The sequence below is a fragment of the Podarcis muralis genome, chromosome 3, assembly GCF_964188315.1.
Source record: "Podarcis muralis chromosome 3, rPodMur119.hap1.1, whole genome shotgun sequence".
NCBI lineage: Eukaryota > Metazoa > Chordata > Lepidosauria > Squamata > Lacertidae > Podarcis > Podarcis muralis.
The window spans coordinates 68,322,200-68,345,737 of NC_135657.1; the positions used below are offsets into that span (position 1 = coordinate 68,322,200).

The following is a 23,538-nucleotide window of genomic DNA, read 5'->3' on the forward strand; positions in this document are numbered from 1 at the left end:
AGACTGGATGGATTCGAGATCTGATGAACAAGAAGAGAGATTTCCAACAAAATCGACGAAGAGGAACGGAAAGGGACTTAAAGGCCTCGGACATCAGAAACCCAGGCTAAATATTAATGATGACTTTTATTTGGAAAGGGACCAGAACTGGGGCAGGGGGAGGGGGAAGCAGAATGGTAGGAAGGTTCATGAACTTGGGGTTGGTTAAGGAGGTCTTTACTAAATATGAAAATGGGGAATCTGTGGAGGGGAAATTGGGCCGACCTTAGGAAAGAATCTATATGTTTATAAGAAATGGGATTAAGAGAAATGGGACAAACTAGGAGGAGATACAGTAAAAAATTTATATGTTAATTTAAGGAGGAGGAATTTGAACTTGCTGAGCCAATCATTGAGGTAGGGATGTATGAAGGGGGGTGGGGGGGAGTCCAGGGAACAAGGTTAAAGAAATGTGATTTTTGATTTTTGTTGGTAAAAAATGTGAAAATCTAATAAAAATTATTAAAAAAAAAAAATACAAATAAAATGATTGATTGATTGACTGGACATATTAAAAACACAGTATATGGTTTGCATACAAAAGGTGACAGGTTTCTCCAGGCAGGGTTGGAAAATCCTCTTGCCTAAACCCCTGGAAAGCCACTGGCTGTCATTGTAGACAATACTCAGCTATATGAACCAATAGCCTGACTCGGTCTAAGACAAATCCTATGTACACATATGTAGATAGGGAGGGACTTCCTTATGAGAGGTTGTGAGCACAAGTTCCAGACAAAGCTTAGTCCCATCACCTTTCATGTAGAAATTAAACATGGCATGAATTGTGGCATCTATGCCTTTTAATGGTATAAATACAAACCCATTGCCAAAAAGCAATAACATAAGTACACCAACAAAAACATCAAGAAAAACTTGCTTCTAGTTACATGGAGGTAAAAGAAAATCACTCAGCGTCTCAACAACAAAATCACTTTTTTCTCTAAAACCAGTTATATAAACCACACAGATAAAGACAAAAGTTTGGTTGGAGCCAGGGCCTACCAGAGCCTAACATTACAATTTATTTTTAATGCCATGGCTCAGTCCTAGAAAAGTAATGTAAGAACCACTGACCATATGTAGAAAATACTTCTCACCACTGAGTAATCACAACTAATCTCTATATGTCTGGATTCGAGAGGACTTCTGCTTAGCTTCTGGGAAAATAGGCTCATCTGTGTGACTTTGACACCACCTAAATGGACGTCCCACCTCATTTAATTTGGTGGGGCCCCTGGTTACACCTTGCCATAACTTAAATAGGAAAACAAAGAATTTGAATAAAATCAAATACCAAAACTTGATGCGTTGTTCAAAGTGAGAGTGTGCATTACTCGAGCTCCAAAAAAGCTCCATTTGAGAAGAAAGTCTTGTGCCCTCTTCTTTAGGGATCGACCATTCTGCTTACTTGCCTAAACAAAATGGCAGGGAGGTGGTGGTGGGGAGAGAAAAGAAATGAAAACCAAATCCACATATAGTAGAAACTATAACATACCCATCCTGCTGTGCAGTACAGTATTTCTGGAGACCAATGCCCATGCATCTTGCTTGTAGTGAACATGCTTAAAGACTGTGTGTTGACAACTGGCTTTATCAAAAGCCAGTTATCGTTAGTATAGACCAGGGGGTGACAACATGGTTGCCCTCTGGATGTTGTTGGACTCCAACTCCCATCAGTCCCAACCATTAAGGAGCCTATGGTCAAGGATTATGGGAGATATCATTCAAAACATCTGGAGGGTACCATGGTGGCTGTGCCTCATATAGACCATAATTTTGTAACCTACTGCTGCAAGGTGAACATCAATCAAGAGTGTATTCACTTGATGTTGGGAGAAAACAATGTTTTCTAAGAAGTGGAGAGCACAATCCAGGCCCCAAACTAAGGACCTTCAAGGCTATGATCTTACACCCCTGAGCACAGAGGGATTTGCTTCTGCGTAAACCCCACTGCATTATTAAGGCTGCAACAGCCTAAGCAGTTTTACACTCCATTCTAAATAATGGTTGCAGCATCACCAATGTGCCTGCAGAGACACTTAATGGATATCAGGGCCTGCTTCTGTCTCTTGTCATGCATGCATGCATGCATATATACATACATACTTTTATTTGTATGCTACCTTTCCACAGTTCAAACCAAGCTCAAGGTGGCTTACAACATGAAAAAAATATGCAACTACAACATAGCAAGAGCAGCCATAAACAATAAACAAAACATTTAAAAATACAAAACCAACCCAAATAAATCACAACAAAATCTAAAATAAAGATACAAAAAACTCACAGCAACAACCCCTGCCCAGCAACACCCCACAATATCCCCGCAAGAAATTGTGCTATCAATCTGTCAGTCCTTTCTGTGTCCAGGCGTTGAAAGACGCTCTGACACTGCCTCCCTTGCCAGGACCCAGCAGCAGCTTGTGGTAACATGACGAGCTGCCCCTTTTTCAATCAGCAAACAAAAGGAAGCCATTTGGTGTGACGGAGAGAGGCCCTGCACTTTTAACTGAACAGAAGGTAGAGGGCAATGGAAGGATTACGTGTTCTGTAAATCATTACCTCTTACTCAGCTAATCTTGATTCATACAGTAAATTGTTCAGCATTTTTTTCCAGACGTGGGAGGAAAACACTGGAAACTATACCTGTTTGCCCTAGAACAATGTTCTGCAACAGATGCTGAATGGTGGACAATTCCACCCCTCCCTTGCTTCCTCTGTTTAACAGTGATTATCTAAAGATTAGCTAAACAGAGCTGAGAATGCCATTCTACTCTGCAATATTTCAATTCATTCTTGAATCAGAGGGCTTAATGATCATTTGAATCGTATAGTGATAGTGTATGGAATCTGAGACCTTAAGGTCTTCTCACAAAGTACAGGCGTACCTCATTGACTCTTATGAGGATGCTGGTGCAACTGCAGTCAGCCCACCCCCCTGCTGCTGTTGCCCCCCTCTGACCATAGGGCCTGAGGTGGCTAGGGCTGAAGCTGGGTTTTCCCCCTCCTGCCCCTGCAGGCAGGGAGGCCTGGCTTAATAGACTACAGTATAGTGCAAACATAAAATTTATATGTACTGGGACATACACAAAGAATTGGGTGACTTGCTTTATTGAAATATTCGGCCTGGAACCAAACCTGCAATCTCTCTGACGTATGCCTGACTTATTTCTATCAAGTTGAAGCCTAACAATACATTGGATTCAGTTCAGATGTAATAGTCCCAGTCCAACAAACTGTTACCTTGTGCGCCCTCATCCAGTGTGTCTTAATGCATTGCTTTCTGGTTTGTTAAACCCAGGGCTCCCCCCCCAAAATGTTTAGGGGTACTCTCATTTTGGCTGCTCCCCATCTCCTCTCCCCTTCCTCCCCCCAACCCCCGGATGAGGGACTCAAGGTGGCAGCAGCAGTGCTGAGAGGACAGGAAGGCCCCCGGCAACGGCAGGGTCGGCTTGAGCGAGGAGGGGCAAGTGCTCGCTGACTGGCTCTAGCCCGGCAAGAGGAGGAGGAGCGCCATTGCCTCCATTGCAGCCGCCCCAGACTCCCCTCCCTGGGCACTGGTGGGGAGGATGACGGAGCTCCAGTCTGCGCTGCTACTGAGGAGACAGCTGGCATGTTGGTCCGTCAGTTGGTCGGTTGGTCAGGGCAACACAAAATGTTTAGGGGTATGTACCCCTGCATCCCCCCCAGAAAAAAGCACTGGTTAAACCACAGTTTCCCATTGTATCCCCACCCCCAGGAAGGGAAGGTGCCAGTTGGGCACCATGAGAGGGAAGAATGCTGTTCACAAGAGGAATAGACTTTATCAGGAACAATTTGATTTCAGTTGGGGCTTACCTTGATAACCCTTTGCTCCACCACAGTATCCAGCCATTCAATAAAAGACTCCACAGTGGCATTCTTCTTTAAAAGGTCCTTCAGTTCTTGGAACACTGTAATAGAGTCATCTACCATGTAAAAAGGAAAACATGTAGTTGCATTCTACTCTGAACAGGAGAGAAAGCCACTCACCAGTCATTGATAGTTTTGGAGCATGTAAAGGAAAGGAAAAGGAAGAATTAGAGCTGCAGAGGTGAAATGAGAAGACAGCATCTTGAGTTCATCAAAATAAAGTCCACTGAATTCAATGGGCCTATTTTGAGTATGTCTTAGCTGGATGCAACCCAGTAGTTTTAGCTGTTGCTTGGAATACACCCTTATAGCAATTTTGAGGAACACAGGAATAAAATACCATAAACTCTTGATGGTTTAGTTGTACCCAGTCCTATACAGTGGTACCTCGCAAGACGAATGCCTCGCAAGATGGAAAACTCGCTAGACGAAAGGGTTTTTTGTTTTTTGAGCTGCTTCGCAAGACGATTTTCCCTATGGACAAACGTCTTGCAAGTTTGTTTCCTTTTTCTTAACACCGTTAATACAGTTGCGACTTGACTTCGAGGAGCAACTCATAGCACGCGGTAGCCTTTTTTTGAGGTTTTTGAAGACTTTGGTGATTTTTGAAGCTTTTCCAAAACTTTTCCGACACCGTGCTTCGCAAGACGAAAAAAATCGCAAGACGACAAAACTCGTGGAACTAATTAATTTCGTCTTGCGAGGCACCACTGTACTAGCTACCCTGACTAAGTAGCCTTTAATGCCTTGCCACTTTGGCATGTGGTCTCCAGAGGGTTTGTAACATGTCAATGTGACCTTCAGGCCAAAAATGGTTAGGCCACTCCTCTTGATTTAGAGCACCCTGCGGAATTTTTCTCCTGTGGATTAACCAGTCTTTTCCTGTCTCACAGCAATGATAAAGCTATGCAAGCAGAACAGAAGAATGGAGTAAAAAAAGAAGAGGAAAAGAAATGGCACTGAAATGTAAACGTGTCTTATACTTTAAAAAAGGAAACAAAAATCAGTTAATTAACTCTGAAACTTATTATTCCTTAGTGAAATACTTTTAACGACCACACAAAGATCACAGAGTGTAGTCAGACAAAAGGAAAAATTAGCCAGGTCATCATAACAAGCAATCACCAGGGATAAAATCAGGATGCCAATGATCCTGTAACGATTTCAGCAAAAGTCTGAAATATCAAAAGTGATGGTTCAGGAGTAGAGTGAAGCTGATTTTTTCCAAATAATATTTTCAGTTGTATACAATCAGCTGCCTCTATCACATTCTCAAACCAGGTTCTTCAATATCAGTGGCCACCATGTGCATGGAATGAGAAAGAGCTTCTCCCAACATTTAAGTGAACTGAGAAGCTCTTGCTTCCATGCAGCTTCAGGCACCTGTAGTAAACACCTACAGGTTAAGGCCTATTTTCACACATGAGACACAAATCACCTTAGACTTAAGCTGTTGGATAAAGCAAAATTAAACCTATATTGCCTGGGAATCATTTGATTTTTCTTCTGACTTCTCTTGGACATTATTAACATCATTATTAGTATTTCTTTCTTTCTTTAAAACATTTCTATACCACTTAAGATTTCAAAAATCTCTTAAGTGGTGAAACGATTGTTACAGGACAGAAAATGTGATTTTTAATGTAACATATTTTAAAAGAAATTCCCTGGGAGTGGGGAACAGCAATGATTCCTCCCTTGACCAGCAACTTACATTCAACGTAGCCCTCTCCCTCAGAAACCATGCTTCCTGAGACTGTGAGCAATGCCTGAGATCCAATGCTGTGCAGATCTACTTTCTCAATATCAGCAACCATGGCGTTCACTATATGTTGATCAAAAAGAGCTGGTCGAGCAATCTGTGAATAGGCAACAGGGGAAAAAAACTATGCTGAAAATGCTAATGGAGATGGGTGGGGACATGGCACTACTGTTTCTCTTTATGTTTATGTTCAGAAGACCATACAGAATCAGTATTATTATTTTTGGCCCCCTTAATGTTTTCTGACATAGAAAAAAAAATGGAATGAACACTGAAATAGCAAGCACAGTTCTTATAACTGGTGTCTGCTCAGTTTCAGATGCAACAAAATTAGCTGGGGGTAAAGCTGCACCATCAGAAAACACAGAGCAGGTCTGGGCTGCCTGAAAGCACTTGATCAGTGGCAGCAACTGTTCTCACCAGCTCTTGCTTGTGAATCTACAGCCCTGAGAGAGTTGGTGGGTTGGTAAATAACAATGTGTTAGTGAAAATGGTCAGTTGCCATTATTGCACATTCACCAAATGCATGGAGAGGAGCAGTTCTCTCTTAACCTACAGATAGCCACCTCAAGCTTTGTATAGAATCCAAGCACAAATATATAATGGGTTGCAGGTTGGCCAACCTCTGATGCCTGCATGCCTCATCACACATTAAACAGAACACTACACATAAAAAACGTCTGAATACAGGGATGCTTTCAGATTTCTATGGAAGGTCGTATAATTATTTATCTTTTTGACATCTGATGGGATGGTGTTTCACAGGGTGGGCACGATTACCGAGAAGGCCCTCTGCCTGGTTCCCTGTAACTTCACTTCTCGCAATGGTCCATCACCACCACTCAATGGATCCAAATGGTTTGCAGAGAGTGGTAGGGGATATATTATCCCACATGGATGGCCTCTGCTGACTCCCTGGTAGCCCACTGGAATGTGGAGTTAACCAGGGGCATTGACTGTCTGGCTCCAAGGTTCCCTCTCAGATGGAGCCTAGATGGAGCCCAGGTGGCCCCATGGTTTTCCCCAGGGCTGAGGGCAATTAAGCAATTGCTGAGACAACTAGAGCACCAGTGGCAAAAACCAATGTCTCTTGTCAAAACTTTCAGGTCACTCTCTTCATCATGCGTGCAGTGCTATGACCTTTATTCTAGATTTACCTGAGCTAAGTGCAGAAAGGAGGTTTGACGCTTCAGCGAAGATACAAATCTTCGTGCTATGGGTAATTTCTTTGTTGCAAGGTCTTCTGGTAGATTTTCTAGTGATGAAACAATCCAGTGTTCCCAGTTTTTAGCAAAATTTCTTATATCAGCCAACAAACTAATGAAAAGGAAAATAGTAGATTGGAATCAACTTCTGTATTGATTTTTGTCATAATCAGGAACAGCTGAACAAAAATGTTGGACAATCTAAGCTGCATACTGTACTTGATAAACCAACACAAGCCAGACTAGTTCCTTGAAGTCTCAAAAGCCACGTGGCCAAAACTCAAGACCCATTGCATTTGCAAATAAATGCACAAGACTAGCAACACCTTGGGAAGCAATGACAAGTGTCACATGGTGTTATTCTGCACCAGCATAACAAGATGGGCCAAATCTACTGTCCCAGCAGCCCAACTGCTATTGCTTGACATGGCAAAGAAGCAATGTGCAGTGGGTTCTGGCTTTAGCTAAATCAACATTTGCCACTGCAATCCTATCCAATCAAAATATATTAAGCCTTCAACCATACTTGATACTGCATTAAACAGGGAATGAAACAATACAATACAATTCAGCCTAAACAAATATATCCAACAGACACCATTAAAAAAAAATATTAATACTGCATATCACTGTATAGTTAATGAACACTGAGACAGCTGTCTAGGAAGGGAAGGCTGAATGAATTTTTCCTTAGCTAGCAATCAGCATTGGCAAAGCTGAAAGTGCTAACTAATTCTTTGTTTTGTGGTATATGTACAGTCCAAAACTAGCAAGGGGGAACTTGTGTACAGCCCTGTCTGCTGATGGAGGAGATTCAGCATAAGGAACCACTCACATACTGCCCTTTCATACATAGAGAATTTGATTGCCCTTGCTGGATGAATAGAAATAAATGCAACTGAAATTAGCAAGTGAAACACTGCTGTCCATCAAGCTGCTCCCTGTTCAACTACAATAATTCATGTCATTAGGTGTCAAAAGATCAACGCTTTTTAAAAATGGTAATTCCTCCCCCACCTTCCTTATCAGTTATCAGAATGTTTACCTTTATTATTCAATCAACATCATCTTATGCAAGTAATTGCTCACCTTTCTGGCATTTCTTGCATAGTTGCAGGGATGAGTACATCTGTAAGGACCTTGAATAAAGTGGCAGGAAAATGAAAAGTTTTCAAACACCAACACATTCCAATGTAGGAGGAATAAACAGGTGCTTACTAAAGCTTCCTTAAAATTGCTTTGTCTTCACATAAGAGATTATTTCAACAACCATTCACAATCATTAAAAGTTAACAGACTGAAGAATTTGTAGAAATGTTAACACTTCACTCAAAAGTTTGTAGAAACTTTAACACTTCACTTCCCACCCCATCAACCATTCCACTATAGGTGGTACTCCTGATAAAAAACTAGAAAGGAACCCTGACACTCCTGTTTTCTATCTGCAGTGATTTTAATGATTTTTGTATGGAGGAGTATTCAGTCACATGAACCCTGTATGGAGACTGAAGCTTCTCACTTCAGTGAGGACTTAGCTTGGGACAAGATTTCCATTCTCCATTTTAGTTAACATGGAACACACCTTGTATAGTATTGAGTCGCAAACACAGAAGATGTCAATGATCACAGGGTTTTCAAGCAGGGGGAGGAGGTGGTCGGGCATTCCTTGCCAAAAATGTAATAGAAAATGTTGGATCTATGGAAGAGCAAGCAGAGCACAGATATGAATGATATGATGGCCATGACCTTGTACAGGTAAGTGCTAGGTGCGTACTCAAGTGAGCCTTACCTCTTCAAAGTTTCCATTAATGGCATTGTCCAGGACACACTGACAATGGGTTTTGTACATCATGATGAGGGTATCTACCTATTTCAGGAATTAAAATTTAAAATCAAATGAAATTCAGAGACATAAGAAGCCACCTTATACTATCAGACCATTGGTCCTTCAGTCTCAGTATTGTTGACACCGAGTGCCAGAAATTCTCCTGGGTTTCAGGCAGGAATGCTTCCCATTCTTCCCCGGAAATGCCAGGGACTGAACCTGGAACCTTCTGCATGCAGAGCATGTTTTCTACCACTGAGCTATGGCCCTTCACACAAACTTTCACCTCTTCTACAGGAATTTAGTAAGTATCATAGTGCATTTTTGCATTAACTGTGAAAGCTGATCTAATACAAAATATTAATGTATGGAATTGAGCATTGCACTCAAGCGAGCTGATCACTTAGTTGTTAGTTTATGCAATTTACCATTTATGTAAGATTTTCAAAGTGCCTTGGAAGCCTCATTTGCCCTCACAGCAAACCTATACAACTATCATAAGCACATAGGACATTGCCTTCTACTTTATCAGACCATTGGTCCATCTATTGCTAGCATTGAGTGCCAGCATCTCTCAAGGGCTTCAAACACAAATCCTTTTCATGGAGATAAATGACTTAAGAAGGCCAAAGAGTGATTTATCATGGCTAAGCCATGATTTCAATCCAGCACTCTCCACTGCAACACTCAGGCTGGAACTAAAGCTTTTCCATGCTCTGTCCTTCTGCTTCTTGATGTAACACAGAAGAGAGTTAAAAATATACAGCAATAGTGTTTAACATGCCAAGATAAACTGTCCAATCAAAGGAGCAGAAAGTGACTAGCCTTTGAAACTGAACATTCCACGTTGGGTTCTTCTGTTAAAATTCAAATGCTGATTTTTGACTTTGATCTCCAAAATGAGCATTTTGGTAATTGAATGTTATACATCATCTTGCTGTAATGGTTGATCTGGACCACCCAATCAAATAGAATAATGGAGATTCTTGTCAAAACTATAAAATTATTTTAAATGATAATTTGCCTGGTATATGCAGACTGTATCTTCTACAACAAGGACATGTTGTATGCTTCAGGTAGAGTACCTTTCCAAGCTAAAGTGTCTCCATAGAAACCAGTGTCTACATTTTCATGGACTCCTGTGGGATCTAAAGCATATCTGAGGCTTTTAATGAAGACTGGGAAAGTCTGGGAGATCCCAATGATCAAATGGACAATAAGCCAAAATTGTGAAATATTTTCAGTGAGATTGTTCATAAAGGTCTACATTTTATGTGATTATTCACAAAGGTCTACAAAGAAATGAACCCAATGTGCTAGCTGAAATGCCCACTGCTATTTTCTGTCATGTAAACTCCACATGTACATAATTTAAAAATAATCAGTAAGTACAAGTGTGCTATCGTCTGTTCATTGATAAAACTAGGCAGGAGGAAAAATCCACTTAATAATTTGCCCCAATCGTTTGCTCCTATCTTATCAGTGCTAAATTAATCCATTGGTATTTGGAATGGATAGTACTCCTAACTATTTCTTTGTTTTGCCCTTCTTAAGGCAAATACCACCTGTTTGTAAAATATTAGGCAAGTTAATATGTAAATAATTTAACCACTTTCCACCGGAGAGCCAGTTAAAAGGAGATAATAGAGGTTTGCTCCCACTATAAATCAGTCAAGTTTGTTTGATTATAGATATTTCTACTTGTTTCATGTCACTACTACTGTGAAGCCTTCAAGGGAAGAGACAGAATAAAAAGGAGCTGATTTAGTTCAATATATTATCACTTTACATTTTTACCTTGTCTTTGGAGATGCACCCATCCAGTACAAGGTGTTGGGCGCTGGGGAATTCTGGAAGGAGAGTCCCAGTTTTGGAGCTCAGTGAATATTTCCGAGTGAATCCACCCTATAAGATGGAAAACAATATTACATCTTCACGCCAACAACCAGCCGCAATTTTAGCAGGATAAAAGTTGGCCATACTAATTGGCATAAATTTACTGATCAGAATTATGAAGCTGGCATTAGGAAACTTTTTGCTTTTGTTTTGACCAGTATTTTGTTTTTATATTTAGATTCCATTTTTTTAAATTTAAAGTATGTTTCTCTCTCTCTTATTTATTTGTACTTCAGATTTGGGTTTCCCCTCAAGTTTCTACTTTGCAAGCCACTTCAAGATTGCTTAAATTAAGTTGTGAATAAATCAATTAAATTAATAATAAATCTATGCATATGAAAACTAAATCAGAAATATATATATGGTGGTGCTTTAGCACACAGCAACAGAGGGGGGAGAGAGAGAGAGAGAGAGAGAGAGAGAGAGAGAGAGAAATTGACTTACAATAATAAATCTGCCCAGGCATTTTCTGGATCAACCAGATAGCTCCAAGTTCCCCACCTGCCTATGTTTCTACACTAACCCTAAGCATTAAAGGACAGGAGAGGGAAAAGGGGAAAAGATTTTCTAAAAAAACCTGGATGCTTCTTCCTGAAATGATTCCAAAAACTGTGTTTTCTCCTTGTTGCCTTCTTTTTCATACCTGCCCTTTAAAGTTTTTGTATTATATTTTAATTTGTTTTACTTTCTCTGTGTGTGTGTTTTTTTTTAAAAAAAATAATAATAAAAGATTTTGAAACTGAAAAAAGTACTTTCCACAGCAAGGAAACTCATATTCTCGGGATAAATGATCACAATCTGTATATTATGTGTAAATTACGGTATTCATTTTGTAGCTTTTGCAGACGTTTTACTTGTGTTGGTAACTACTGAAAGCTAAATTTATTTGGATCCCATATCTTCGATCCTACAGTTTACAACATGGATCCAGGTGCACAGAATGTGAATAACGGCAAAACACTGAAGAAGTGCAACATTAGTCTGGCTTGAACATTGCATCCCTTTATATTTATTCCAGTGACCACAGCTTTTGAATTTGTTATATATTGGCACTCTCAGAATTAGCATACTGGGTGACACAAATCAGGCCATCTAACTAAGCAGTCTGTCCATGGCCAATCTCATGATTCAAGGATGATATTCAATGGATGTTTTAAATCAGAAATTCCCAAACTGTAGTCTGAGAACCATCAGTGGTCCACAAGATTCATTCAGGTGGTTCATGGCTTGTCTGTGGATTTGTGGTTTAAGACAGGATACGGCACATCCATCACATTAAATATTTTTATTTTATTTTTAATGGTTTATTATTGCTTCATTTACTTCTTATATTGTGTTTTATTGTGTTGCATGGAATTCAAATTGTAATGCCATAAAATGCAATATAAAAGAAATAAACATAGCTCTAAAATACCATTAAAGAATCTGGCACATTGCGATTTCTATGAGAGGTGGAAAAATCAGGAAGTTCTCTACCAAGACCCTCAGCAATTTTCAAGTGGTCCATAGAGGTAAAGATTGGGGAACCATTGTTTTAGATTTTCAACAATTTAAAGTAAAATAAAGTGAGCAAGGATAGAAATATAGATAGTCAGGCTGCACCTCACCTAAGAATCAGGCTACACAAACACAGATAAAGAGCTAAATGAAAGAAGTGATGTGTGTTCACATTCTGTATTGACACAAACATTAGGTGGTTTAAAAGACTGTCATGAGTCAACATGGCTGCAGTTGAACAATTACCTCTCAGCATTTGGAGACTGTTTTTTGTGTTTTTTTAAAAAAACCAAGAGTAATTTGGGAAACATCATGATGCAAGTACCCATCAAACATTCAAAAATGAGGGGCAAGGGGAGCTGAGGGAGGAGGTGTGGTGTGTGGGTTTGTGTCAAATGCAGAGAAAACATTGGCATGATGAATTCAATAATGAATCTGGAGACTTGGGTCTCAGCCGCACATTTGCCATGGGTGTCTTTCCCTTCGAAGGAACTCGTGGTAAGCCCGCTTAACGTGAGAGTCCATGACAGCAATTATTTGTGGCTCAATTAATCACAGAGTCTTGAATGGCACAATAAATGCTTTAGATAAAGGAGTTTGCTGATACTGCTGCCTTCACAGTGGGTGGGGGGAGCCAACCATTTGCAAATCTGTGTGTCTCAGTGAAGCAAAAAAGGTTGTAGACGTGGGAGGCTTGGGAAAGTTCTGGCTATAATCAATTAGCATAATCTAATGAACATTATTGACTGTAGTTCTGTAAAATATTCATACCTTATGTTACCTGGGGGACATGTTGCTAAACAAGCTAAAATTTTGGTCCTCCCCAAACTGGGGGAAGCTGACACTGGGAAGAGCTTCGTTGATGCCCCACATATATGGATTGTGCTATTGTACAGTCCAGTTGTTAGGTCACCTTAAACTTGGTTGTATCTGAGTGGAGTCAAAAATTTCCTGTAGCTGTTCTGTTCTTAAATCTCTAATTTGAGTTCACTTCCCCCTCTGGTTCAAGAGTCTGCATTTTCTAGTCTTCTTACCAAGTATAAACAACAGGCCACAACTACATTAGGTTTTGAAGCAGACATCAAAAGACTGTGGAACTTCCAATATGGGATCAGTAGGGCTCTGTGTATCTGATGTTCCCACCACATTACAAAAGCATATGAAATATTACTCACCTCATTCTTCAACTTGCTTCCAGAAAACCTTTGAAAACCAAGATATTTCACATTTGCATTAGGATGTAAAATTTAGGAAATGTTGAGGAAAAATACTACCACTCACTAGTTATCATGTTTCACAAAAGGGAGGGTGGTGCTTTTTTGAGGAGAGTGAAGCAACATCTATTTTCACATGGATAATGATAATGATAATGATGATGATGATGATGATGATAATAATAATAATAATAATGCAGATATATATTCAGCTATACTGAAATTCCGGTGGTGATGGAGACTGAAACATTATATGACAAATTGTCCACTCAAACCAATGCACTAGCTGCCTTTCATACCAGTGGTGACTGCAGACATATAGAGGTCTGTTTTTCCTTAAAAGATTTTCTGCAGTCAGAAGAAATTTGGATTAAATACAACAAAAATTATGGCCTGACATTTTGATGTGGATGTTGCAAAAAGCTTCTGTGCATGAGTAGCAGTGGTTCCACAATAAATCCCTGTCTGCAAGCAGCCTAACTCAGTCCCAGAATAGCTAAAAGTTTGCCACTTTTTTGATGACTGTGCCTTTTCTGTGGTGGCTCCTTGCCTTTGGAATGCCCTCCCCAAGAGCACCTACTAGAGACCTCATTTCTCTCATTTAGGTGCTAGACAACACAATTCTGCTTTCTGGGGCATTTAAGAGCATGTTTCCCAAAGTGTCCCCAATAAGGGGTGTGTTGTAGAGTTATGCAATTGTCTCTGTTGGCTTCAACCCCACCCACTGTCAGGATGTTCCTCCCACACACAGACTGCCCACAAGGCAATGAGCCCATAAATCAGTTGTTCTCAAAGGGTGTGACACGCCACACTAGTGTGGCAGGAGAGGATAGTCATTAGTTATATGTTACTTATAACATATAACACAAATAGGGCCTGAATGCACACCACTCCCCTGTCCACACTTTGAGCATTTGAATGTTAAAGCAAACGCCTGATTATGTAATATAATAATCAAGTGGTAAAAATAAAATGTACATGTGTGAACTAGTCCAAGGTGATTTCTGAACATCATTCAACACTATTAACAGTTATACTTCAAATGTTATTTTACCATACCTTGTCAAACCTTTTCCAGAATACACTGAGTGATAGTATGCACTGCTTTCTTTAATGCCAATTCCATAATAGTGATATCTGTAGCAGGGAAGAAGCCAACAAACAGATATAGAGATAAATAGATAGATGATAGATGATAGATTAGATAGATGATAGATGATAGATAGATAGATGATAGATAGATAGATGATAGATAGATAGATGATAGATGATAGATGATAGATGATAGATGATAGATGATAGATAGATATAGATAGATAGATAGATAGATAGATAGATAGATAGATAGATAGATAGATGATAGATAGATATAGATAGATAGATAGATAGATAGATAGATAGATAGATGATAGATGATAGATGATAGATACATAGATAGATGATAGATAGATAGATAGATGATAGATGATAGATGATAGATATAGATAGATAGATAGATAGATGATAGATAGATATGCTGTTAAAAGGGGCACAAAAAGTTGAGGACAAAGCAGAACTCAGACTTTCAAGTTTTATTTTTTATGTTCATTAGGTAACCTTCATTCAGTAATCTTGTCCCCCAAGACAGGACATTATTAAAAGCTAAGATTTGAACTTAGGAGCATGACTAGTCAAGGTGATGAAAGACCCCAAAGTGTTATCACAATAAGAAGTTTCACCAGTGTCCCTGAAAACAGGTGCATGCCTTTCCTTAAGACTCATAAGCAAATAAGAGAAAAACAAGACAGTAGTTTATATGATGGCATCCATTTTGTCATTAGGTATTGACATTTAAGCCAGGAACCCAACTTATTTGGATTTTTAGAAACCGCTTATTTCCAGCAGTCTGAGGTGTGCAGAAGCGAGCTCACTCGCCATAGTGAACTTTAGCTATTGAATAGTTTACTATCTGTAACATAAAAAGTAATATTTTTATATAAAATATAGTATGATAGAAGAGGGAGGATCAAGAAGAGGGGAACTGATGTATAGGATCGATAAGAGAGATGGGATAGGTTTATTTAGTGTCTAATTGTTTTTATTGTACTGAAAATAAATAAAAGCTGTGATGACAATCTTCATATATGTATTTTTCATCAAAAATTACTGTAAGAAGCACAACAATCTCTCTCCGTCTCTCCCTCTATTTCTTCACTCTCCCATTTTCATGTGCATGGACATATGTTCCTGTGCGGCAAGTAGCCCTGGCCTGAGCATATGCTGACACAAATGATGGCTGATAAGGGCAATGATAGGATTAAGCTGCTCAGGCACTTGCAATAACTCATTATCGCAAGGCCAGCTGCCATATCAGTTTTATTAACCCACTAAATCACTTTTAATAAATAAGATAATGCCTTTCAGAAATGGCGCAGGGAAGCTAAGATTTAGCATTGATCAAAGTCTACAAAGAAATTAAAATGTAACTCGAGCTCAAACAGCCCACAGCATCTGTCCTCCATGACACCTACACAGGTCATCCCTCAACAGGAACCACAGCTGCACAACAGACCTTGGCCTTGGTCCAGAGGAAGTTACTTGTGTGGCTTAATTTAAGCACAGCTAATTTATCTGTCACGTTGATTTCAATAGGGCTTATGTCCAACAGCTTTCTCTGCACTGGGCCATTTGTTTAATGGTTCCTACTAAGTTAACTGCCTGCGGGATTTCATGGACAGCAGTTGTGTGGAAGGGTCTCTTCCTCTGGGGCTTTCCATCACTTTTGCCATTTCACTACGCTTTCTCTAACCTCTTCCATCTTTCACTCCCTCCCCCTCTTGTTCACCCAGCCCATTCATTCTGCCTTTTGTAAACCACTTTGTGGTTTTATTACAGTCAAGAGGCATATAAATGTTGGGAGATAAATAAAAAAATAAAATTTTCAGCCTTTTCATCAAGCATCAAAGTAAATAAGGCTTGGTTGTAGGAAATCAGTAGGAAATGAATCTCACCTGGGCTCACACAAGGGTATTTATAAAAGATCAGACCTAGAGTACATGGATCTGGCTGCCAATTAGTTTCTGGGCCTAATTCAAACTGATGGTTTTGAGCTATAAAGCCTTAAATGGCTCAGACAGTGGCAGAGAACAGGCGGGGACGTGGCTGGCACGTGTCTCGGGGGCGTGGCATGTGTCCCGGGGCGTGGTGCGCCACCTGCAGGGGCGTGGTGCATGTCCTGGGGGCGTGGCGCCCACCGCAGGGGGGTGCTGCTGGGGGCGGTGCGCTCTCCCTGCCCCCTCTTCCTCTGCCTGTGGGCTCAGGACTGCAATACCTCAAGGACTGATTCTCCCTATATGAACCAACCCAAACCTTGCTATTATCATTGGAGGCCCTTATTCTGGTGCCCCTTCCATGAGAGGTCCAGAGAGTGGCAATATGAGAACGGGTCTTTTCTGTGGCGGCTCCCCATTTGTGGAATGCTCTCCCCAGGGAAGATAATCTGACACCATTTTTGTCAAGTTTTAGGCACTAAGCAAAAACTTTCCATTTTACCCAGACTTTTGTCATTTAATCTGAAGGTTTTTAAGTATTTGTGGCCTTTTTTAGTGGAACAGGGTCTGCCAATGATATGCTTGTGAATCATCCTAAAGACATTTTGATTTGCTAATCTGTTGCACCCCAGAATTTTCCATGTTGATATCCTGGTTGGGGTTTTTGTTTTCTTCAGATCTCATCTGTGCATATTTTAAGAATTGTAAAACATGATTCCCAGGTAAGATCCTCCCTCTATTGTGTGGGCAGGTAATCCCTCCCCTACCTGGCCTGGTCTCCTTGGCAACACTTCCCCCAGGTGGGATTGGACAACTGACTGAGGTAGGCGGAGACCTCCAGGTATCCCACCTGAGGGAAGGCAAGGCCAAGCCTATGCTGTTGGAGCCGCTCCAGATCTAGGGGCTGCACGCGTCCACGCAAAGGGCGCCCCCCGTTTTAAGCAGGGAGCAGTCATTGCTCTAAGTGTGGCCAGGTCAAGTGCTACTGAGGCTTTGAGGGGCCTTTTAATTAATAGCTTTCTTCTTGGGGGTTGGACCCAGAGCTATCATTCTATCATTAATCTTCCCCATTAATAATGCCCAGTTCCACAATTAGGTTTGGAGAAAAGCCTCCTATCATCTCCAATAGGAGGCCTTTTTCAAACCTAACTGCTGTGTGTGACTGCAGGGGTGTGTGTGTTTGTGATTATTTTGGCGAGTGTGGCTAGGACCTTTGCCCCTGCCTGCTTTTTATCTGGCCCCATCCATGCAGCCCCTGGAAGATCAGCCCCATATACATGGCCCCATATCTGAAATAGATTCTGCACCCTGTTTTAGAGACTATTTATTAATTCATCTCATATGAGAATTCCCGTTGTCTGATGAATGATTTTATGGCTTAACACACACATTTATAGATTGGGAAATCACAGCTCCGAAGCGCTAGAGGTGAAATATCTCTTACTTTGAGTGGCCTCTGGTGCCCAGCCGCCTTGTGGTGAGAAGAGGAAATTTCTGACGAATAGTCTAGAGTGAAAGATCAGGAATTAAATATCTAAAACGGGAGGGCAAAGGCTGTGGCATTGTGTTCATCTCCCCTGCCACTCTCATTTCCCACATTGTGAAACCTGAATGTAAAACCTCCATAGCTTAAGATTTACATCTAGGAACACAGGAAGCTGCCTTATGCCAAGTCAAGCCAATGGTCCATTTTGCTCAGATGTGTCTATAACAACAGGTAAGAGATTCCAGGGTTCCAGGCAGATAAATCTCCCATCCCTACCTGAAGTTTCTGGGGATTGAACCTGGGACACGCTGCACACAAGGCAGATGTTCTTCCACATTCTGTGCCACAAGAACAAGAATCAAACAATTTTGGACAAGTGGCACAAGAAAAGCCCAGTGTCACTTTTAGCATCCCATGTGAATTGCCCTGGAAGCATCAACAAGACAACTGGGCAATATGAGTAGCTGGACAGTTACCAAAAAGCCAGGTGGGTTTTAAAACAAGGGGTTTTTTTTAGCTTGGAGAACCAATTTATTCAATGTGGTTTGAGATAAGGAACTCTGAACTTGAGATGTGCCGATACTGGGTTGTTGTTTTTCAGTTCAGCAGCATAGCTAATCTTGTTTTGAAAAGGCTCTCCTTGGAACTGACTTCTGCAATGGCACAACTGAGGGTGAGCCAAGCTGCCAAAAGTCACAGACACCACAGCTCAGCAGCCAACAACAGAGCAAATACCCTGGAGCCAGAAAGCCCCACATCTAATAGAAAGAGATAATCCCACTGTTGCCAAAATTCGGAAAAGGAAGTAATGCAGTTGGGGCTAGGAATTAAGGTTAATTCACTCTTGTTGGTACTGAAGTCATTTAATATCATTGGAAGACATGGACCCCCTCCCCCATTTCATTAAACTAATGTGTTTCAGCTCCACAAAGCAATTGGGAGATATCATGGGTGTTTTTTGAACTCTGGAGCTTTCTTGGTGTTTAGTTTCACTAGTTCCTAGTAGTTTGGATTTAATTTGGAAAGCCCACCTCTCACTTTGATTAAATAAGTTCAACATTAAAGCGTGGGTGGATTTTTGTCAATTGGGGGTAGGAGGGAAGAGGAAAGATCTGTCACCTGCAACCCTATCCTTTTCAATCTCTTTTATTAACTGTGCCCTGTTCTCACAGTAATTATTACAAAAGTTACATGCCTTTCAACTTTGCCGACTTCAGCAATCCTTTCCCTCTACCCTGCACCTCTTCAGGTGAAGGACTGATTCTATCCTCCTGCAAATCCCCGGCTTCTACTACTGCCCCTTCTCAGTCCCATGTTGCAAAACAAAAAAGGACATTGAGCATATCCTACCAGGAGTAAGATTTAAAATAACATTTCACTGAAAGCACAGAGGGCTTTGCTCAGTCCTGTTATCATGGGAGAAATCAGAGGCTCAAATCAAACGCCTCTTGAAGAAAATGAAGGAACTGGTTTTGTTTATTTCAAAAAAGCAATGAAATGAAAACAGGTGAATCAAATGCCTTATTTACCTTCCCAAATGTGGCAGCACAGGCAGGTTCAAGTTTCTCCTTCCTGCAGAAGTCCAGGTAATGTGCATAGAGGATGCACCTCGGCAAACAAACCCCTTCACATACAATATAATTCTCTTCCAACCTAAAGGTGGAAAACAAGCCAATAACATGAAATACTCTGTCCTATCCTTAATCCTAGTTTATCTACCTTTCTTATTATTATTACTGACCAGCCCAGAAATTGGAAAAAAAAGTCCTGGTCCTTTTGTACTGTGTGAATACCTCCACCACTTTCTTCCAATCATTTTTCCTAAATGTTAATAGTCCTGCCTCTGACCTAACCCTAAGCCAAACCATAGCCTAGCATGAACGCAGAGGTGTATTGGCTTCCAGGGAGCATATAACAACTGCCTGGCTGGCCTTTTAGCTCAGCAGGGCACAGCAGTTTGCCCAAGCTTTGGTTTAGTGTGTGCCACCTGCATGCAGGATCGTGGTTAAGATCACTCTTCCTCAACCACAATCCTGCGTGTGAATGGCATGTGAAGCCAAAGCTTGGATCAGCTGTCACAATTAACTAAAAGCCACCCAAAGAGCCACCCAGAATGACTGGGGCAACCCAGCCAGATGGGCAGGGTGCAAATATTATTATTATTATTATTATTATTATTATTATTATTATTATTATCCTGGTAATCCATATTTAGGCTTACAATGACATGGAAATCACGCTAGCCTAAAACAATTAAAAATGAATACATTAAATGGGGGAAAGTAACACTGTGTACACAGCATGGAGCACTCAAGGTGCTTGGACTGCAGCTCCCATAACCCCCGTCCAGCATGGCTGATGGGCAAATATTCTTGGAATTATAGTCCATAATGTCTGGAGGGCACCATGTTGTATACCCCTGGAGTAGAAGGAAAGGGGCATTGCGTGTCTACTCCAAAGCAAGTGTCATTGAGTTTAATGGGACTCACTCCTCAGTAAGTGTGCAGAGTTAACAAGCACTCTGGAGTGGCCAGTGGTCTTACCATTGCAAGGTGAGCTGCGTCTGCTTCTTCTTATCCTTCATCATCTGAGTGATCGTTTTCTTTGGAGGCGAGTGTTTGTTCAGAGATTTTATCTTACTTTCCTGGCTCTTTCCATCTTCCTCTTCCAAGGAAAGGGGTTCACGGTTAAAATGAATTTCTGAGCACAAGGGAGTTTAAGAAGAAAACACAATGAATCAAAATGAACCGTGGGCTGTTGGTTCATTTTATTTTGCTATGCCTGTACCTGCGAACGCCACACAATTTTGAACTTGGATTTCTTGGATGGGAGCTTTCCCCTCTTGATGCAGATCAGAGCCACATGGGGAGAAGCCTAATCCAGATCAGGTGTGTTGCAAAGGCAAAGAGCCACATTGCGCATACACACAAACACATCCCATAGTCCCAATGCAACAAGAGCAACACCCCCATGGCTGCAGCGGATGACTTCTAGTTTTGTCTTCTTATCATAGAGCTATACAAAGTGTGAAAAGGTGTGAAAAGAAGAATGTTCGGTAGGCATACGGGAAGAGGTGAATATTTGGTCCAATCAATGCTGCTGTTTTAGCTATTATATTCATATTTCACATGCAGACTGTTGAATTTTGGGTACCTCGGTAACAAAACCCCATGCACCAATAGAAATTACTCCAGTAAATGTTCCCTTGCCAATTTGGAATCTGTAGATACCCAGCTGAGGGAATGCCCACCTCAGACTTGCAGACTTTAGCACCAGCAAACACTACACCACTAAAAGACACCATCTTGCACATCTGAAGCCAAGCTCTGTGACTGTAATTCTAAGAAGCCCAGCTAAAATCAGGGAGACTCGCATTCCAAGCCTATGTATTTATTTAGAAGGAAGTCCCGCTGAGTTCAAGGGGACCTCTTGCAGCCTTTCGCTTTCTGTAAATATGTTTAGGATCTGGGTTTCAGAGAGAGAACGGCAGCGAAAGGGAGGGAATTCGGTGGGAATGAAAGCCTTTGTACTTTTCTCACCAAACTGAGGGGGTGACGTGGGGGTGGGGGGGATGACCTGTGCGTCCTTTTCACTGCGTACTTGGAATGCAATGGAAACAAGATAAACTCGCCATTGGCTCCGTGGCATCTCTTTCCACTGCAATTATTTGGAAAGACGTTCCCTTCGCATCCGTGGGTGGGAGGGGAAGACAAGGAGTTTAAACCCGAGCATCCTCCATCCTGGTCTCTGCTCCCAGTGCCAAAGGCAGCACAAACGGGAGCAGGGGGTGGTGACAAATCCCCGGGGCTGGTGCAGAGTGCGCAACGGCATTGGTCCCAGCCCAGCAGGAAGACACGAGGAAGGGCTCCCCGATCCGAGGCTGCCCCCACCGGCCCTGAGGGATTGTGATCCCCTCTGGGCTGCCCCTTCCCGCTGGCCGGCGTGCAGCTGCCCCCTCACCTGCCTTGATCCCAGCGCGGAGCCCCGGCTCGGGGGCCCCACGGCGCCGTCCTCCGGGCAGCGAGCCGGCCTGGGGCGCCTCGTCCAGCAAGCCTTGGGCCAGCAGCTCGGCGTAGCAGTCCTCGTCCTCCTCTTCGTCCTCTTCGTCGTCGTCGTCCGTCTGCTGCGGAGGCTGCGACTGGCCCGGCGCAAAGGCGCCCCGGGATGGGAACTTCGCCAGTTTCTCCATCCTCAGGGCGCGGCGCCCGCCCCGTCCATGGATGGTCGGGGGAGCAGAGGGGCTGGAGAGCACGCGGGGAGGCGGCCACCCAACCCCACTGCGGCCCCAAGGCGGAGAGGTGGGGAAGGACAGGTGCACGATCTGGAACGGAGCAGGTGCTGGTCAGGTTGGCACAGGCGGAGCCGAAGGGGCATGAGACGTGAAGGCTCTCTCCAGTCAAGCTCCTTTATGGGGACAGGAGGAGGAGGAGGAGGGCCGTCGAGAACAAACCGCTCTCCCCCTTCAGCACCGCCAGGCCGGGGAGAAAGGAAAGCCCTGCCCACCCATTGTCACGCACTCTGCCCCACGTCAGATTCGCGACCTCTTTCCCTTTCCCTTTTAAGCCATGAGCAAGTGCCCCTGCAGCAACTCTTCTTCACTCAGATACAGCTCTCGTTTGCTCTCCAAGGCTCGTCCCCAGAGGAAGGGACGTTCTGATAAGGGCTCTTTTGAGCGCGTGCAAAGTGGAGTCACCGCAGTCGCCTCCTACAGACCTGGTCACTAAGATCAGGCTTCCAAGCCAGAGGGCGCGATTTCATAGAGTTGCAGGGGACCCTGAGGGTTCTATAGTTCAATACCATGCGATGCAGGAATCTTTTGCCCAACGTGAGGCCCACGGCCCCATGATTAAGAGGCTCTTGCTCTACCAACTGAGCGATCTAAGGGCCAAGGTTCCTGGCAGTTCTAACTAAAGTAAGGATGCTGACCTCTGATGAATTAAAGTGGGTCAGTTGATGCTGGATCTTTGATAAATACCGGGAGCAGACAGATGATCCCCAGGCACTTTGTAGACAGGTGCCCTGCAGTGATGTTCACTGCCAATTCAGATTGGGTGGGGGGACTGTATCGTCCACTCTGGAATGTCCACTGCTGGGGGACATATTTTTAAAATATAATGTTCCCCAATATTAAAAGCAACAAGCAAAACCCACCACCCACAACTATTTGCCTGCTTTTGGAAATCCAACCAGTACAGTGGTACCTCGGGTTACAGATGCTTCAGGTTACAGACGCTTCAGGTTACAGACTCTGCTAACCCAGAAATAGTACCTCTGGTTAAGAACTTTGCTTCAGGATGAGAACAGAAATTGCGTGGCGGCGACGTGGTGGCAGCGGGAGGACCCATTAGCTAAAGTGGTACCTCAGGTTAAGAACAGTTTCAGGTTAAGAACGGACCTCCAGAACAAATTAAGTTCTTAACCCAAGGAACCACTGTATTAGTTTTTAATCTCTTTGGACATTATAACATTCAAATATGCACCTCTTTATCCTCAGTCTGGGAAGCTGCACAATTAACAAAGGATTACTATCCCCCCACCATGAGGTGCTGCACAGAGAGTGCAGCTGCACCTTGCTAGATCACCTGCAGAGAACAGGTGGGCTCAGGTGTCCACACAGACTTTAGGCTTCCCACCCTCACTGTATATTGTGATCTCTTAGATAAGTACTTAGTATGACGCACAGCTCATTTACAA

At 42.3% G+C, this 23,538-nt stretch overlaps 1 protein-coding gene across 2 annotated transcripts in view; it reads right to left on the reverse strand.

The window, feature by feature from the left end:
- The window catches only part of RFX6 (regulatory factor X6), a 32,664-nt gene extending 10,249 nt beyond the window's left edge, over positions 1-22,415 (reverse strand). Inside the window, exons 1-14 of one of the 2 annotated variants that reach the window (XM_028723255.2) lie at positions 21,805-22,415; positions 20,388-20,544; positions 19,374-19,497; positions 17,803-17,864; positions 14,389-14,466; positions 13,291-13,318; positions 10,520-10,627; positions 8,687-8,764; positions 8,480-8,593; positions 7,987-8,036; positions 6,850-7,009; positions 5,645-5,789; positions 3,877-3,986; positions 1,334-1,451 (exon numbers count right to left, since the gene is read on the reverse strand). In XM_028723255.2, the coding sequence (XP_028579088.2) occupies positions 1,334-1,451; positions 3,877-3,986; positions 5,645-5,789; positions 6,850-7,009; positions 7,987-8,036; positions 8,480-8,593; positions 8,687-8,764; positions 10,520-10,627; positions 13,291-13,318; positions 14,389-14,466; positions 17,803-17,864; positions 19,374-19,497; positions 20,388-20,544; positions 21,805-22,033 (1,561 nt within the window). In that variant the 5' untranslated portion in view covers positions 22,034-22,415. The remainder of the gene's footprint in view (positions 1-1,333; positions 1,452-3,876; positions 3,987-5,644; positions 5,790-6,849; positions 7,010-7,986; positions 8,037-8,479; positions 8,594-8,686; positions 8,765-10,519; positions 10,628-13,290; positions 13,319-14,388; positions 14,467-17,802; positions 17,865-19,373; positions 19,498-20,387; positions 20,545-21,804) is intronic. The other variant, XM_028723256.2, reaches the window with a different exon arrangement.
- Between the last annotated feature and the right edge of the window lie 1,123 nt (positions 22,416-23,538).